This window comes from Haplochromis burtoni, unplaced genomic scaffold (assembly GCF_018398535.1).
Source record: "Haplochromis burtoni strain Fernald_Lab_line unplaced genomic scaffold, NCSU_Asbu1 Contig_54, whole genome shotgun sequence".
NCBI classification, from domain to species: Eukaryota; Metazoa; Chordata; class Actinopteri; order Cichliformes; family Cichlidae; genus Haplochromis; species Haplochromis burtoni.
The window spans coordinates 1,408,502-1,427,284 of NW_024582415.1; the positions used below are offsets into that span (position 1 = coordinate 1,408,502).

General features: G+C 39.1%; 3 protein-coding genes across 4 annotated transcripts; 1 reads left to right on the forward strand and 2 right to left on the reverse strand.

Moving 5' to 3' along the window:
- Window positions 1-24: 24 nt before the first annotated feature.
- LOC102291714 (cell division cycle protein 20 homolog B) lies at window positions 25-12,177 on the reverse strand. Of its 2 annotated transcripts, XM_005924481.2 has the most exons (12): window positions 11,817-12,177; window positions 11,412-11,460; window positions 6,898-7,114; window positions 6,260-6,369; window positions 5,649-5,700; window positions 4,973-5,089; window positions 3,948-4,159; window positions 3,715-3,809; window positions 3,239-3,467; window positions 2,904-3,029; window positions 2,691-2,814; window positions 25-1,404 (listed from the first exon to the last, which is right to left on the reverse strand). In XM_005924481.2, exons 2-12 carry the CDS (start codon window positions 11,451-11,453, stop codon window positions 1,307-1,309), a joined length of 1,422 nt encoding a protein of 473 aa, XP_005924543.1. In that variant the 5' UTR covers window positions 11,454-11,460; window positions 11,817-12,177; the 3' UTR covers window positions 25-1,306. The 2 variants fall into 2 exon arrangements, with proteins under 2 accessions (XP_005924543.1, XP_042076674.1); XM_042220740.1 differs by having other exon boundaries at window positions 11,412-12,177.
- gpx8 (glutathione peroxidase 8 (putative)) lies at window positions 7,881-10,487 on the forward strand. The gene is made up of 3 exons (XM_005924480.3): window positions 7,881-8,162; window positions 8,322-8,583; window positions 9,863-10,487. The coding sequence occupies exons 1-3, from the start codon at window positions 7,956-7,958 to the stop codon at window positions 10,024-10,026; spliced, it is 633 nt and encodes a 210-aa protein (XP_005924542.1). The 5' UTR covers window positions 7,881-7,955; the 3' UTR covers window positions 10,027-10,487.
- A 2,590-nt stretch (window positions 12,178-14,767) lies between the features above and the next one.
- LOC102292041 (multicilin) lies at window positions 14,768-18,022 on the reverse strand. The gene is made up of 7 exons (XM_005924482.3): window positions 17,469-18,022; window positions 17,315-17,387; window positions 17,131-17,210; window positions 16,594-16,648; window positions 16,228-16,454; window positions 15,737-15,847; window positions 14,768-15,596 (listed from the first exon to the last, which is right to left on the reverse strand). The coding sequence occupies exons 1-7, from the start codon at window positions 17,550-17,552 to the stop codon at window positions 15,153-15,155; spliced, it is 1,074 nt and encodes a 357-aa protein (XP_005924544.1). The 5' UTR covers window positions 17,553-18,022; the 3' UTR covers window positions 14,768-15,152.
- Between the last annotated feature and the right edge of the window lie 761 nt (window positions 18,023-18,783).

Below are 18,783 nucleotides of genomic sequence, written 5' to 3' on the forward strand. Positions count from 1 at the left end.
ACATTTTACATAAGGGACGCAGAATATGTTGACCCTTTTTGTGCCGCCAGTTTCAGCTGAGTGGAGCCATCATGACTTTGACCTTGCATTAAAGGCCAGCATATTTGTAAAGCAGTAAGCTCACAGAAATACACAACTTATGCAGATTTCTTCTCAGTTCTTTTTTTAAAATTTCAGTTTCTTTGCTGACTGGGCTTCATTTCAGACTGCACTTGAGGCATGTTGCTGCTTTCAGTTGAGTGTTGACATTATTCACCTTGACCCTTATCTTAGTCAAAAGTGGAACAGCGTAGGCTAGACTTTGCAGACATCTGAGGTTACAGGGACTATATAAACCAACCTCAGTCATTGCACGTTTGCTCCGACATCTCAGTGTGACTGTGAACATATAACCTATAAGAAATAACTCATGTAGAGGGGGGGGGGTCTTGCTCTGTTTTTATAAAGGAAGTCTTCACCACAGTGCTTTTGCACAAACTGTTCTCTTAAATCTTCTCTGGTCACACTCTTGCAAGTCAAATTTTGCAGCGCATATGCTCACACACAAAGTCTTTTCAAGCAGAAATCTATTCTGCTTCATTTTACATTTAACTTAAGTCTAAGTGATTTAACTACTAAACACATAACTTTTAAAACAAACCACAAAGCTTTCACTCTATTTCAAGGTAAAATAGGTAGTAGGGATGTTTCATATCATTGGGGCAAGAATAAAAGCTACCTTAGGCTACAGAGTGTATTCTACTATTAGGTTCCTAAATTTGATTTCATTGTGCAAAATATAATTTAAAAAAATTTCAGGAAGTCAAAATTTACAATGAAGACATATCAAAATGTAATATAAATAAAAACACAACAAACTCAAAGTGAACTCACATACAGAACAAATAAATGCTGATGAGCCTTAAGTCAGCAGCAGCAGATTTCAACTGTTGGTGCTGAGCTATTTCATATATGTGTACACTAAAACAGGTCCCATGTCTGTCTTTTGTTACCTTTCATATGATAGTAGTCAGTATGGCATATCTGTCATATCATAACTATACAAAAGATTCATGTCGTCTAGCCATTAAAACAGGAAACCTGTGCTACCGGCATGCACGATGCATGACAAAAGGTGTGAGCTGGTGGTAAACTGGCTTCGAATTGTGGTTGACATCATGGGAGGGAAATGTGTGGTCTCTATGACACAATTGCCAAGAAAGCAGCAATGTGCACTTATGTGGTAATCAATTGTATACCTATTTCTAACCAGATGCTAAAGAACTTTATTAACAATATGAATGTCACGGTTCCATGACGCTGGTTACTACAAATCCCAGATGTGAAAGCGCTGGTCCGCACCGGTGGAGAAGATCTGAGAATTGTCAGGGTTTAAGGCCAAGTGAAGGACTCGATCAGAGTGACCTGGTTAAAAAAAGAAAAAGGAAAAAAAATTATTATTTAAAAGAACTGAAAATCAGTTCTTGTTGTTGCTATAAGTAGTAAGAAAATGCCACATTAACAGGGAATTAATATTGAATTGTACTACCTTGATCATAATGCCTTTTTACATTTTTATGTTTTTTGATGGAATCGCACATCAAAAACCAGGATTAGAAAGAAAAGTTGACAGACATCTTGGATTCAGGAGATAATGAAATAAAAGCAACGTGAAGTTAAATGGAAAAAATAGATAATACCAAAAACTAAACACTATAAGCACTCTGTTCCAAACCTCACTTCGCACATATTTGTCTGTGATTCAAACAAGCATCTCATTCAGTAACAACTTCTCCTTGTTTGCCAGTACAACTGAGTCAATCAGAGCCTTATTGGCAAAAATGAGAAGGGGGACTTTATGACTGTGGTTAACCAAGAAAATGGTGACTAAAAATCTGCCTACAGAATAACGGCCTGCATTGGTGCAACTCAATGGGAGCTACACTATTTTGTTTTTGTTTGTTTTTTTCCATTATGAAAACAAGTCAATTTCCCTATCTTATCATAACCAGTATTCCTATGGGAATAGGACTTTACCACAAGGGTTGATATCAGTAATTATACTTCTGAAAAATAGCGCAGAATGACCGTCAAGTTTTCATTTAAAATATAAAAGTACAAAAAAACTTAAATTAAAAAAAGTAAATTTTGAAAATTACTTGATCATTTTTTTATTAAGTAAAATTATTCAATATTACATATTAGTGGGTTTTCAGTAAAAGTGTCTTTTGCATTCAGTGCTTGGTTTGAGCCCCCCTGACCAGAAAAAACAGGAATTTAGCATTTCTGTTAGCGGTTTATTTCTCATTTTTTCCCCCCTTAAGCCGTAAGGTTTTCTAACACCAGCTCACAATACTACAGGACAGTGAGACAGCTCATATTAAAACTAGCAACCTTAGTTTCATATTCACTAGAGGGAAGCCCAGAACACGAATCACTCAGCACACGATGGCCATTAAAGACATTAGTGGTAGGTGACAGAGCTGCTGCACTGACAACAAGTGCTTCTGTGAGAATATTACTCACTGTGTTCTTGACGCAACAACATTTGTTCCTATGAGTGTGTTGTCAATGTGTTGAGACTAAGTTGAGATAGTATCAGACATCAGTGCTGATACAATTTAACGTTGCATTAAACAGAATTATTTACTTTATTAATAAAAAGGTTATAGTAATGTAGAACAGCCTTGTGTGTTTTTTGGTTTTCTAACCTGTGAACTGGTAAATGGGGCTGAGAGAGTGAAACTCCCACACCCAAGATGTGACTTTGTGATGAGGTAGGCCATGACCTGTAACCAGATATCTCTTCTTTTCAGCCCATTGTAGAGAACAGATCTGCAAATGAGGATAAATAGTAATAGTTTATCCAGCATTTTTAAATACAGCAAAACAAAAATATCCACAATACTGTAATTCTCAAGCACCTGTGAATTTGTTTGCACAGAAGTAACACAAGATGCTGATTGTGTGTCCCAGATTCTCAGCTCACCATCTTTCCATCCCCCTCCTGTAGCAATAATGTTCCCCTGCCATGGGCACCACCTCATTGCCTTACAAAATAACACACACAAAGGTGGATACATTAACAGCATTTTTAAATCTCTGTTTACTAACCCAAAATCCTTACACATTAAAACCATTAGCCTCTTATTCACATTTAACTGCTTTGACGTCTGCTCAAACTCTGTAACTCTGGCTGTGTCAGCCTTTAAAAATGCCAAACAGTTGACTTTTAGCCTCCAAATCCAAGTACACAGACCTTCACAGCACTGGGCTGCTTCACTGTCATTATTGGCTGACTTGACATTTTTTTTCCCATGATGTCATCATCCCAGATATGGAGAAGGCCTTCTGTGGAGCCGCTGGCCAGCCATTTGCCTCCTGGTGACCACTGCAGACTGCAGACCCCCTCCCTCTGGGTGGTTGCACCTACCAGAGGTGTGAAAGCCCGTGGGTCAAGGTGACAGATATGTCCAAGAACAGATCCACTGTCAGAAAAAACACTGCTTTTATGGACACTTTTATTGATTAAGTGTCTCCTACCCTGTCCGTGACTAATTCATCTACATTTCTTCTATTAAAGAGATAAAGCTGTATGCCTTTAGCTCTTATCCTAAGCCTATCTATCCTATTTATTCATTCATTTATTTAGCATAATTTCCAAATTGGTCAATCTTTTCCATTTCATTATTAAGCAGCACCTTCTTTAAATACCAGAACAAACCAAATGGGTACCTGCTAAGTAACTGCTGTTTCCAAGAAAGCGCTCTCACCACAGCCAGGTGTGACAGCAGAAACCTCATGTTCTGCTTGTGTTCGACATCCCACAACTAAAGAGTCAAAGAGAGACAAAGACACCACAAACAGTCATCCTGCTGATTCAGTAAATATGACACTTCCCTTCTCACAGAGCCCCCCCATACCACATTTGGTTTGAATAAGTTTCCAACCTCTATGAGCTCATTTACCTGTATCTCCCCTCGTCTAGTCGCGATACTGAGGGCTCTTCCATCTGTGCTCCAGCACAGAGACGAGACTGACTGACGATATCGGCATCCTGATTGTGGACTCAGGTCCAGATGTCCAACCAGACCACGAGTTTCTGAATTCCAAATGTAAACTGAAGAGCCGAGTCCTAATGCAACCATGCCACTACAGCTGCAGTCGAGAAGGTTAGTGTCTGAAATGACAAAGTTGCAAAAACAAAGGACTACAGAGGACTATATCGTAGGCATAAATTATTGATGAACAGGATGAGCCTTAATTATAAACTTTTTTTTTTTTGTTAAATCTGTTATATCCACCAAAGTGTTTTCAGTAAGTATTTTTCAGAAAAAAAAACAAGTAGCAGATGTTCCAGGTTGTATTTTTGTTGCCCATATGGCTATGCTATTTAAAATAATGAAATTTCACCAGCACACCCCAACACAACCACCATCATTCGTCAAACATGATGGAAATGTTATAGCACGTAGATGTACAACTTCTTAATGGCCCAATACTGATAGAAGAAGAAGTGTCACCTGATCCTAATCCAGAACAGCATGCTTATCAGTTTTAAATGCAAATAAGCCCACAAATAAGCACCAACCAACAGTGGTGAAGTAAAGGCCCAGCAGAGCATCTCAAGGGAGGAAGCACCACCTTTAATCATGTCCATGCATTCTAGACTTCAGGCAGAATTAATGCAATGCAAAGGATTATTAGTTTGTTCAATTACTTCTGACCCTTTAAAAATTAGATTATTTATAACAGTGACTATAATTCCTAAACAGCTAATGCAAAGCATTATTAACCCCAATGAATTTAAGCTGAAAACTACATTTCAGCCACATTTGGATTGTTTTACAGTCTACTGTGGTGTCTGTGAAGGTTCTCAGTCACCCAGGTCATTGTAGTCTAAGGTGCTTGGAAAGAAACATCTACTGTGGTGGTGTACAGAAGCAAAAAAACAGTATTTGTAAAAGTCATTTAGGGCTTCATTTTCTCTTACAGTAATCATTCAGCAGTGATGGTGCACCCAACTTAACCACTGACTTCCCGTGCAGGCTCAGAGTGGCTTTGCTCAGAGTGGCAAATGGCTGAAGATCATATTTTCTTTCATCATAACCTTCAATGATAAAATATAATTTAAAAGATATTGTTACAAAACATACATTGTACATCTGCTGTTAATCCATTAATTTTCAAACACTTTCTTTGTTGTGTCGTGTTTTTGACATGAATCAATAGTTGCAGCAAGCATCCACATTGATGTGCATTAAGCACTCGTTGCATTAAACTAGAACGTGTTGAAACTAGTGATGACAGCTAAAGTACCTAAATGTGAATAAAGTGTCAAGAGAATTTAACACGTGATTTCTTTCAAACTTTTCTTCCTTATTGCTATTCCAGATGTCATCTTTGTTGTCTTTGTACGCTTCCAAATTTCTCCAGACTTCAAAAACTGGTGTGCAGTCTGATAAAGTAAACCTATAATTACATCATCCAGCATTCAAAAAACAAAGCGAAAAAAAAAACTGCAGCGTGATCAAAGTATGTATTTGGGTTCCCCAGTATGACATCATGTAGTATCAGTCCAGAGATCATTCACACAATTATTCATACACAGCAAAATCTCCAGTGTTAAATTAACACTGGAGATTTTGCTGTGTAGAAACATGATCTACCTGAGCGATTGAGATTTTCAGGTTCTTGAACTGCAGGTCTCCATACCCATCGCTGTAAAACAAAAACAAAAAAGGGAAAAGAATTATTACTATTCAGGTTTCAAAAATATCTAAAATTAGCATATCATTGAAAGTTAGCATTAGCAATATATGCAGATTTACTTTTTTGTATGCTTTATACATCGATCTGTTGCAGGGCCATAACACAAGACAAGAAAAAGTATTCACAGTTAAAATCAATTCAGAATAACCAATCACCCACTGCATGTCTTTGGACTTCACACAGAAAGGCCCCAGACTCTACATAAACCCAGGACCTTCATCCTGTGAGGCAGATGAGCTAGCCACCACACCACCATCTCTGATAGGATAATAACATTTTATTATTCTTATATCAAACTGATTGTGTTCTTTTATTTTATTTCACTTCGAGCAACTTTTGGAAACCACACACATACAAAACTTTCTGACTTTTTTCACTTTTAAATGAAAACTTCTATGTTCGTGTATGAGACGATGACTTGCAGAAGTCAGTTTAGCATCCCCCTCAAACTATTGCATCACAACCACACACAGACACAAACGAGGAAGTGCAGCTTCCTTAAACAAACCTCTTGTGGGGCATTTTCTGCAGCAGGCCGTGTCTTTGCAGCGATCGTGCACTCTGTGTTCACCAACTTAACAGACTCAGAGTGAGACGAGCCTCCCACCAGTGCTGCCTCTGGTGAAATCAAATGACATCATAGAAAACGTCCAACAGCTCTCAGGTAAAAATGTACTGTGTCAGTATGATGATACACCTGGTGAAGATTAAAAAGAATGAATGTTGTTTCTAGATATGGGCCTAGGGGAGTGCATGCCCGTGCATTTTAAAATCAGCAGTGTCATATAAGAACAGTGTTACCCAGCTGAATCATAAATATGCTGTTCAAGTGCAACACCAACAGCTTGGGTACAGTCCCCAGTGGTGACTAGGGTCTTCATGTGGCAGGATAAAGTTGGTTGGAGTTTTTTAAACTAAAATATTTATCCAAATTACACAAACATTGTTGCATTTTTATGACATACACATTATGCTTTAAATCCTGAATCAGTCGTTTTCCCCCTCTTCTAAAAATCAGTCGTTTAAAACCTGACTTCGGGTAATTTTTGAGTTTAATCACACTTTTAATGACCTAACTTATGTGAATATGCCTGGCATCAGTATTGCATTATTATTATTACTGAACTTCTGTGTGTTGTTTAATACCTTGGATTTTTCCTGGTAGGACTCCCTGTCCCGGTTCATGCTTTCTCGGTGGAGAATCGAGCTCCAGCCTCTGACAGATGGTATCAAACTCGAAGCTTGGCTCACACTGCCGCCCAGGGGCCAGTGGGGTACTTGCAACAGGGCTTTCTCTGCAGCGCCTCTGGATGATCCGCCTCCTGAAGCATTTGTATGTGACTTCATGGGCCTCGTATTGTCCCTGAGCAGACAAATAACAATTGTTTTTTTTAATACCATCTCAAAATAAGGTTATTCAAAATGTACTAAACAGTAACTTTATATCATTAGAAACTAATCTATTAAGAGCCTAACTTCCTCTTAAGATTTTTTGAAACCTTTCATAGCAGATGAAGATTCTGTAGTTATTTAAATGCTTTACAGTGATTACTGAGGAAACCACTGGAAAGTTTGTATGGTTAAGTGTTTGCTGAGGTTCCTCTAGTGCTAATAATCTGCACTGAGCATTCAGGCATGTTTATTATTGTTATGATTATGATAATAATAATAATAATAATAATAATAATAATAATAATAATAATAATAATAATAATAATAATAATAATAATAATAATAATAATAATAAGTTCCCGATGTCTGTTTTTAATGTTTTCCAACATTAAAAACAAGTGATATAGACATCAGTCTCAATATTAATTCCGTCTTATGCTTTTTATATTGAACACACCTAACAAAACTAAAACATAAGGCATTGTTTGTTTTGTTTTGTTTTGTTTTGTTTTGTTTTGTTTTGTTTTGTTTTGTTTTGTTTTGTTTTGTTTTGTTTTGTTTTGGGGGTTTTTTAAAAATATTTTCAGCTGACCCTGTAGTCGGCCTATATAGGATTCTGTAGTGTAGCTGAAAGTCGAGTATTTACATGTAAAGTTCACTTATTATTAGTTTTATTTTGCTGCTGAGTTTCCGGTATAGTCGCTTTCACCGTTTCTCCGTCCAGCTTAACGCGACTATTTCCTCTGATCCGCCCCAGAACTTCTGGAAGGAGAGCCCCAGTTCAAGCTACGGTTTGCGCTTTCCCCTCCAAGATGGAGGCTTTGGGAGGTTATCCTACCAGGTCCTCCAACCCAAAAGCGAAAAAGTTAACTGTGCTGTTGAGCATGACGGTGGGTGTGGGGTGTTTATTTCTTCTGCAGACCCAGCTGGTGAAACCCAGAAAACCGAAGGATTTTTATTCTTTCGAGGTGAAGGACGCGAAGGGCAGGACGGTTTCTCTGGAGAAGTACCGAGGAAAAGTATGTCCACATCATCAGCCGTCGTTTCAGACTGAGAATAAATCTGTTTAACTGTTTAACTTTCCCCGTGTCAGTTTGGACTTGATTTATTTGCAGAGTGCGTATTTTTAAGAGCTTTTTAAAATAACTGTGCACTGCTCCTAATCCCCTCCTTTACAGGCGTCCTTAGTTGTAAACGTGGCGAGTTACTGCCAGCAGACGGAGGCGAACTACAAGTCTCTACAGGAGCTCCACCGGGAGCTGGGCACCTCTCACTTCAACGTCCTGGCCTTTCCCTGCGGACAGTTCGGGGATACGGAGACCGGAACCAGCCGGGACATCGAGGCTTTCGCCAAGTCAGCCTACGGCGTTACCTTTCCTTTCTTCAGCAAGATCAAAATAATGGGATCAGAGGCTGACCCTGCTTTCAAATTCCTCACAGGTTGGGAGAAAGACTTTTAACGAATATCATGACTGTGGGATCACTGAGTGAGATCACAGAAACGCTGATTACATATTTATACCTGCTCCAAGTGCAGGATGTATTTAATGATGGAAGGAAGTCAAATTTGGAGCTGTCACCAAACCTCAAATACTTAACAATTGGTCTCACCTGTATTCCAGGTACAAGTGTTGATAGTCTAAAACCAAACTAGATTAGGCAAAGCCTACTTTTACTTCATCTGAGAGGAAAATAATCTGTTACTGTTGTAAAATGTGGAGCTGAACGTAAAGTTTTGTATTTTTCAATCACCCCAGGGTAATTTAATGAGTTTTTATGAACATGATGCACCTGAAAGAAGACCTGCAGAACAAGTCTATGAACTCCAGAGGTAACTGGAATATAAAGTATGGTTCTGATCTATTCTGTGATTACAAGACTAGATGGTATAAAATTTTATCAATTCAGTGTCATATCTGCTAAGTAGCAACTTCATTTATGTTTGTAAAGCAGCAGAACTGACATTCTGTTCCATGCATTAGAATCTGTTTTTATTAATTAGCTGTATTTTTACAGTTACAGTTAATATTATTAATATACAGTAACACAACAGTCGTGGTGAGCCATAATAATTAGCAGTAGCCAAGGGGAATTTATCATTTGAATTAATGCTATTACAGCATATGAACATAAGTATGCACATTTGAGTTTTTTAGTATTAGGTTTTCACTTGATTTTCAGTTACAACACATACATTTTTCACTGCACTATCAAATTATATAATATTGAAATGATACTATAGGCTTGTGTAGGTATTTTCTTTTATTCTTATTTTATTTATTTAATATAATTTTTTATGCATGTATTATTTTGATTTGATAGTGTCCACTTCTGTTAGGAAGTAGCTAAAAGGAGTTATTGGGGTTCTTTTTTTCTGTTGTTGTGGTACTCTGCTATTAAGTTATTAAGTTAAGGCTTTTGGTATTTTAGCATCTTATTTTAGCATCCTGTAGTCTACCTAACTGTCAGTGTTTTTAAGCATATTTTAGACCCTGATGTGTCTGTCTCTGTTTTATCCTGGTTTTACCTTTGAGGAACATTTTTTGTCTTCAGTGTGTAATAGTTTGTTTCACTATATGGAAACTGAATTACTTGTTGCTGCCCATCTTGGGCAAACAACTTTAAAGATTGCTTAAAAATAAGATAAATTAAAAAGAAAGAAAGAAAGAAAGAAATGTAGCATTAACGACTGTTCTGCGACATCTTGTTTGTTTTTCAGATTCTGTGAAGAAAATTCCAAAGTGGAACTTCTGGAAGTTTCTGGTGAACCCAGAAGGGAAGGTGGTTCGATTCTGGCGAACAGACGAGCCCATGGAAAGCATCAGAGAAGAGGTCACAGCGATGGTGCGGGAAATCATCCTAAAGAAACGAGTGGAGCTATGATGGCCCCTAGTGATCGGTACTGGACATAGCACTGCTTTATGTCTGTGTTTCCTGAGCTGTGGAAGCCAGGAAGGACTGAACTGTTGACAGTGAGTGTTGCTTGGAGAGGGTTGTCATTCCAGAAAGATGCAAGATGAAAATATCAGGCAATCACCGTGATGCAATGCAAGTCAGAGTGTGTGTGCGTGTGTGTAAATGAGTGTATGTGGGGGTGTTTATCCTGTGGTCAGTGATGAGCATTTCTTAAAATGACCACTGCTGCAGCTGCAGTGGTTATTTAGCTTTTCAGTTGTTGGCATTTTGAAATGTTCAGCTTTCCTTCTTTTCATCTCTCCAGTGTTTACATTAAAATCTTTTTTAAGAGGAAGCAAATTAATTGAGCCTGATTTGACTGATTTGAGCCCAGCAAACTGTGCAGCATCTATCAAACAATAAAAAGCTCTCATAAGTATTTGTTTTAACTAATGACTTTAAGATTTTTCATTTAGATGTCCTGTGTTGTGGGTATCGAGTGTCTTTCTTAACTGAATAATTAAATCACATTACAAATTACCTGCTAATGTTAATGCATTGATATTAAGGCCATCTCCTTAAATATGGTGCTGTAGTTGATTTTTCTGAATATTTATGGCTATGAAAAAATAATATAAAATAGACAATAGAATCAATGAATCGCATCTTAGTACTGATAGCAGTGAAGGGTGACTACAGACATCACTGTTGGTGTGGATTAAATGGACAGTTGGAGGGCAGCAGCAGGTGAGCTGGCACAGGAAGAAACTACCAGCTAACAAGACACTGCCTTCCAGCCACCCACAATTCAACTTCACCTTCTGTCCTTATAATAAAAAAAATTATATTTTCTTTGCAGAGTTTGCAAACATTTAAAAGTCATATTGAATGGCTTTTGAGCCATTAGTGTGACCCACAGTGAAATGTAACTGTTAAAGTAGCAGAGCAGTGTGAGCTGGCTGAAGAAACGTCAGCTAACATTACACTGCCACCCAACCAGTCACAACACATCTGTCCATGTAAATGCAAATGCGTGGATTTGACTGCGCTGTACCGACGTCCAGCTGCTCATTTATCAGTATGCAAAATGTAGAATTGTCTCCCAGCTTTACTCTCGGCTGACTTCTTATTATATACTATAATATAATAAGAAGCGGGTTACGTGGCAGTGTCGGCAAACATGTTTCAGGTGAGTTGACAGTAGCAGTGAGGAGTGCAGCTGACAGCTGTCAGTCAAATAGCACAGCCAGCAGCAGTACACTGCCGCACTGACACTGCAAGATCAGCAGAAAGAGGAAGGAGGCACCCAACAAATGAAGCGGGAACATTTCTGATTATTTTAATGCCAGTTTCACTTTAGTTCCCCCTCTTACCTTGAAGGGAAAGTGCCGCTTTCCTGTAAAATCTCGCAACATCCTCCTCCTGATCATAAAAACAAAAACACCACAAGCTCAGCTCATCATCACGTGAAACTAGTTTCTAACATCTTAGTCTGTGCTTTCAAAGAGTTATTCACCAAGGTGTGGACTATTTCAAGTATGCTGCTATTAATATAAGTGACTGTGTGTTTTGGGTTTTTGTTTGTTTTTTCTACACCACTATACGTAGCACATGCTGTGGTTAGAAGAACCCAAATAGGAAGAGTCCCTGTGTTTAGTGTTTGAGTTGCCTGGTAGCAGCAACAGCAACAGCAACCGATCCTAAGTAACATATAACATGTCTTGACTGCTCTACTGAGGCTATTTTAATTGCCCGCAACTATGTTATAACTTACTTACCCATCTGCGTGAATCTTCACTCCAGCGTTTCAGGCGCATCTTCCATTTCCTTCATTTAAGCATGCCCCAGTCCCCACTATCTCAGTCCTCCCTATCTCAGCCCAAGTGAGGACACTGACCGGTCATGCCTGGTGCACCTGTTGTCTCCTCTCCTATATACTCTCACTGGGCGGACGCCGGAGCGGGAAGCAAAGTCCTCTGCTGTGCTATTGGCAGTTAGGTCCATTTCCCCCCTGTTTTTAATTAAGCGGCCTATAGACTCGCTCCTATTCAGGGATTCCCTTCGCGTCCTGGTTTCTAATGGAAACAAACAGACAAAGAAAGAAAAAGAAAAGAACAACGCGGTAATGTTATAAAGGTGGAGGTGGCTGCGTGTTATCAGTTGATGTCCTAACTTAGACAAGGACAAACTACTTCACCTTTATTTCTTTAGGGTGGTGTCAGTTTGCACACTTAATCACATGGTTTACAGATGCAGGCTTTTATTCAGCTTGTTATGTCGCTGAAGAAAGCATAATTTTAAATATAAAGGCTAATGATGATTATCGGCTATAGTTACATTAGGAAACAGGTAGGATCGTGCAGTTTGGCACCTTTAAAGCACACGAAAATGTATTGTAAGTAAATCATAAATTACAAATCCTGAAAACATGCCAAAACGAGAACTGAGACCCTATCGAAATTCAATTATTATTATTTATATATTTATTTATTGCTAAATTGTAGGCCTAATAAGTTGTTTTAGATGTTTGGAAGTGAATTCAAACACCAGCAAATTTTGACAACATATACTAATAAACACTCCGCAAACTGCAGATTTTACTGATTGGATTTAATGCGTTGTCATAAACTTGTAACAGCTCCTCTGGTGGGCAATCATTGGCCGTGTTTTGCGGGTAAAGGCCCTGTATCCGCGGGCCACACCGTTTAATGAGGAGCTGCTCTGGCGCTAAGTGGGCCGAACGGCGCGAGAGCACGCACGTTCTTGCCACCTGCCACTTCCATATGCGCTCGCACCTCGAGTGCGAGCCCGGGACAGTGCGCCAGATGCTCCATCGGGCTGTCATAGAGTCCAAATGATAGACATAAAAGGTTAAGCTCTCAAGATAACCCACAGTAACCTTTAATTTATCATCACGTCCAACAGAAACAACAACAACAACAACAACAACAACAAACGGCTCAGTGTTTGTTATTTTTACTTTTAACCTGGAAAATTCACAAATCTGTGGCAGAGCAAACAAAATTACCACATAGCACTATAATCTAAATCCATCCATTTCTCATTCATAAAATAAAAATGGTTAAACTAGTTTGGTTTTGTTTTTTTCATCAGTATAAAATGTATCAAATTTAAACAGCCGGCATTTTCATGTAATATTTTATTTAGCCAGTTCATTTAAGTTTTTTAAATGAGTTAAATGTGAATTAGCTTTCATTTGCCCAGAACCTTACACGTCTGTATCCCACCACAGGAACAATACGTATTTTTCCCGCTGGACTCCGTCGGGCTTGCAGCCTCTCTCCAGGTTTGAGTTTAGTCACCTTAGAAACGCATTGTGTCTGTATTTTCCTTTCTCCTCCCGCATTGTTCCCCGCAGTTTGGCGGTAGCTTAACAGGTCAAAAGTGTCACAGCCAGCTTATACAATGCTTTGCCCTGTGCCATGCTCTCACCAGCGGTGCTGGTCAGATACAAAAGCATTTGTTTGCTGTAAAAGTGGCTCAAGGCCCGGCTGGATGTCGAGCTCAGCACACGTGCAGATGTTTTCTATAATAAAGTGGCTGAAATTTGACATTAAGCATCAGATTGTGGCCAAGGTTGGCCAGAATGTAACAAGGGAAGTAGGATGGTTTAACTAGATAATTATTATTGGGCTATCTGCATCTATTTAGAAGCAGCTGGACAGGTCAGAGGTAAGAATCTGCCACACCTCACTCTCCTCATCATTAAGTTTCTTCTTGAAAGTTAAGCACCACATTTCTTTTGCAATGACTAAATTGATTTAAAAAGTTTCTCTGTAATGCAAAGCCAGTTTAAAGCTGGATTTAAAAAAAAAACATCAGTCAAGTGGTCTTTAAGTATAAATTTACTATGAGTTATTTATCGGTTAAATGCACCTCAACTTCCCTTGGTGGTGTAACTTTCCATGGTCTTTAAAAAAATAGTCAGGCCTGTGTTAATCAGTTCTCCATCTCGCTATCAGGTTCTTCTTATCTGCACTCGCTGTGTTAAATGCGGTGTTCATGACAGCAGGAGTGTCAGTACTGTAAACTGTCCCCAGTCAAGGGTCTGCACTGTTGCCTTCACTGCTGTAAAACAAACAGGCCCTGGTTGTGGAAGTTTAGACAGGTGCCTGACCTGAGATTGTCCAAATGTCTTGTGTACCAGCCAGGTTCTTACAGCTAAAGATTTCAACAGTGAGGTGGAAGAAAGATTTTCAAAGGTCAGAAGGTAACATCCTCTTTAGATAAGTTAATCTCTTCTTCTTGGTTTAATTTCCTTTTTGTTTTGTTTTTGCCTGGTTTATGGTGGTTTGGGTTTGTTTTTTGTGTGTTAAATCCGATTTTCTGTTTGTTTGCTTTTTTAGATAGATGACACAGCTAAAGTCTTTCCCTCTGGGTATACTGTTTATACAACTATTGTGTTAGCAGTCAGGTTCACAAGAGTGATAAGTCAGGAAATACAGCCCCCAAAAAAGAGAGAATCTGTTTACATTTCCAAAAAGGATATAAACAAGGATGTTGGCTGCACTACATCAATGCTCTGTCCACTCTTTCAGGCCACACAGTCACTCAGACAGAGACAAAGCCCCTGCTTCTTAAAGCAGGTCATAGGATTACATTTGTTTCACTGCTCAAACAAGGAAAGTTCACAGTTTATTTCCATTTGCCTAATTATCACCTAAGCTCCCTTATCATCTTAAAAAAAAAAAAAACTTGAGTCAGCTACATGAAAATGTACACATTGTTTTACACTTTTAAAAACATTTTTATTTCCAAATATGTAAAATCACTGGCATTTTCCAGGACAACAAATATATAGCGAGATGCAAACATAAACAAATATTAAACTATGTAAACTAAAACGCAATGTAAACAACAGCTTGGGCAGTTTAATTTCCTTTGTTAAGCACCTCTTCTCTGAATGATTAGCTTTCAAGCTACCTGAGGAAGACATCCCTGAATCACTTACAGATATCACTATAGATTATAAGTTAAGCATTAACAGTTGCAGCCCACACATACACTTCTGTCCACCCAACAGAATTAGGGCATCTGCATATGACTAATCAGAGCCACATAACAACTCCAGCTTTATTTGCTAATCTCTCATTTCAGCTTTGTTTGGGAACCCAGCGAAAGCGGTATCCTCCTTGCTGAGTCCTTGAGGTAAAGGCATGTCCGTGAGGAAAGACCTGAGTTCTTATAGTGCTGTGTTCTCTGACAGAGGTCCTAAAAGATGAGACACTCTCTCCAGCTTCTGCTGCATCCACAGTCATGTTGCTGTCTTTAGCTATGGATGTCTGCAGGCCTGAGAATGCACCATACATGGATATTGTCTTTGATTCCTGTTGCAGCCTTGTTTCTGTAGAGCTGCTGTGAAGTACAGCATTGCAGCGTGTGCTAATATCCCTCAACATGTCCTCCACTGAGTCAGAGGATTCAGTTTCATATCCTTCATCCAGTCGCTGGCGCTTACAAGGACTCAGTGAGGTTTTGTCACCACCATAAGGCAATACTGGTTCTTTTACATTTGAGTCTCTGACTGTCATCAATTTCTGAAAGAAAATGATCCAAATTAAAGACTAAAAAGTTTAAAGATTAAAAAGTTTGAAACACAATTTATGACAATACAACCAAGAGGTTACATCATATACATGATAAATACTGATTTGACTTCTCACAGTTCTGAACTTACTTCAAGCACAGAGGCTAGGTGCTTTGCTCGATTAGCCAGCTGCCTGAGGTGAACGTTTCTTTCTTCAAGACAATCAATCTCGTCTTGTTGACTTTGGAGGGACTCATGGAGCTGCAAGCACACAAAGCAAAATATTTTCTGTAATGTGTTCATCTTTAATAATTATTTTATTTTTTAATGTTGGCATAACTAAGTTTTTGTTTAGATGTGGACAAACAGGTATTTCAAATGTACCTGTAATTTACCTATACGTGTAGGTTTTCCACAAAATCTCCATTGTATACCTTTTACACCAAACGGGGTTCTGATCAGGATAAGGTCTTGGATGTTATAGCAGGTAAATAGGTTTATATAACTAAATAATTAATATAATTATAATTTTTAACAATTATAATTTCACAATTTAGATCCATTATAGTCCAAATTACATCAAACTTTGTATCACCATTTACATCATTTACATTGTGCAGTAATGCTCCATAAGACCTTACCTGTTTGTTGACTGCTATGCTATGTCCCAGTGCCTTTCCATGACACTCTGCTATCCCTTTCCAGGAATCTCCATCCTGGGCAGGTGGGTTGCCTGTTTCTGCAGATGAGTTAACCAGACTGTCTTCTGGTGAAAGGTTGTGCTGAGGGGTGAGGGGAGGTATAACATATCCTTGATAAGGTACCAGCTCAGCTGAAGACAAACTGCTCTCCAGGGTTGTAGGCGAAGCTGACAGAGAAGACACAAACCCAAGGACTTAGCCAACGTGATTTTGGAGGTGCACGATTTTAACTGTATTCATGTCAATATAAAAGTAACAATAGCGATGAGCAGCACCCCAGCGGTGTGGAAGGTTTAGTTTTCTCACCTGCCATGAAATCCAGCCCATATTCTCCAAAATCCTGGTCATTTGCATCCAATTCCTGTGTGGAAATAAAAATGACGATCAGCATTTATCAGTATTTCATATAAACAATTCGATTTAAAATAACGAAAAAGAAAAACGAAAAGGTGCATAGCAGTTTTACCTGGAAATCCCACCAGGAAAAATCAGGGCAATACGATGTTAAAGCAGAAAATGTATTAGTTGACATTTCAGTCAATATGTTTTCGTGTTGTCGCGTTATGAGCTCACGCTTGTCTGTGTCAGCTCGTGGAAAAAGACTGGACCATTTTCTAGCGTGTGTGTCATGAGTTAAGTACAATGACATTCGTGTAGGATTCCAGCACATCGTGTCAAACATTAACAGAGTGATCCAGACCTGCAGCTCTGCTCACCATCCTACATCTCCATCCGTCGGAAAGGGGTTGATTTACATGGCTACGTTTAAGCTATGCCATTTACGTGGAGATGTGACAAAAACTGATGTCCATTTTTTAAAAGAACATTGGTCTTTTTTCTCACCTGACAGCCGAGGGAGTCTCTCTCCTGTCTCATAGAGGGCACACCCTCTTCCAAATCATCCCATGCAATTGTTGAGAAAGCTGCGACAGAAGAAAACGGTGGGACCCCTGAATGCATTTATGCGCTCAAAGTGACTTAAAGGCACTAATCCTGAAATTCACCCATTGTGTCAGGTTGAGCTTACCTTGTTCGATGATACATGGAAACTCAACATACACAGTGACGGGACTGCTGCTTCTTGGCACAAGCACTTTATCCTGTGGGTAGAAAACACTATAAAAGTCTTTCCCACTGCACAGAGAAGCTCTGTGTTTTGTGAAAAGGCAAATATTTCAAACCGTTTTGTTTGTGACAGCGTTCGTCCATTTTTGCCTCACTTGGTTGGGACAAATACCATCAAACGTTTTTCCGTCTCTTTGCATCTCGATGAGCTAAGCTCCGTCTGCAGAACTAGGAGGGCATGATTTGATTTAGAGCTAATATACTCGACGTTCTCCCGGTCTGCGTTTCTTCATGCCGCGGTTTCACACTTTCGACCCAATCAAATGCACCTATTTGGTCTCCAGGGAGTAACAGCGTCCTCGGAGATTAAACGGGTGCAGACTAACGGTTTTCTGAAGTGTAACAGTGGTGCCGCGCGTAACGGCGCCATTAGGCTACAGCAGGTGTTCCTTGCCTCAGACCTGCTTTCCTTGAGCATTCAGCTAGTCCCTGTGCCAGATGCTGGCTATGGTTTCTTTTGGACATACTGAAATGTTTAGAAAAATGCCTTAGGCTCATGTATTGTATGGCGTACATAAACAACAGATGTTGTGCAAGCTGAGCGTCACAAAATAAAGTCGCCAAAATATCTTATTTTATAATTATATATCGTAATAATTATTACATATTTTATGTAATTATAAATAAATCCTCATCAATTTATTTAATAGCATGTTTGCGACCATAACAGTCAGTGCGTAATTTCCATCTTACTGTGCGTAAAATATCTAATTAGCTTAGGTACAATCCTTCTGCTACAGTTAAAGAGCAGGGGAAAAGGAAAAGGGCAATTACAGCCGACAGCTCAGTAAACAGTCGTGACTAATGCCTCTATTAGTAAACAAACAAGAGTACCCTTAACGCTGAATACACCTGTGTGGTCGACAAGGTGTCAGCAGGTCGAGCTGCCACGCGTAATGGATTATCAGATAAAGCCCCTCAATTGACCAAACTGGGTTGGCACAATTTGGTTTCACATAATATAGCCAAGGGTAAACAAAAAACGAGGGTAAACGGACTTCCAGACAAACAAGCACAATAGCCCGTGTTGGAGAGCCACAAGAGTCAGTACATTGAAGAAAGTAATGTTACACACAAGGTCTTATCCTCACATTTACAGCACTTTCATGGTCGTGTGTGTGTGTGTGTGTGTGTGTGTGTGTGTAGGGTGGGGGGTATTAGATTTATACTTGTAAAAAACGTGCTTTCTGGGGTGACATTTTGTCATCAGTCATTTAATACTGCAGTGCTGTGAAAACTGAGACTCCACTTCCACGTCTATTAAAATACAAAGAATTTGCAAACAGACATTCAACTGCTTTTTCTCAGGTGTCATGATTACCTATGCATGTAATCAAGGCAGATTTTTATGTTTTTGACTCACATGTATTC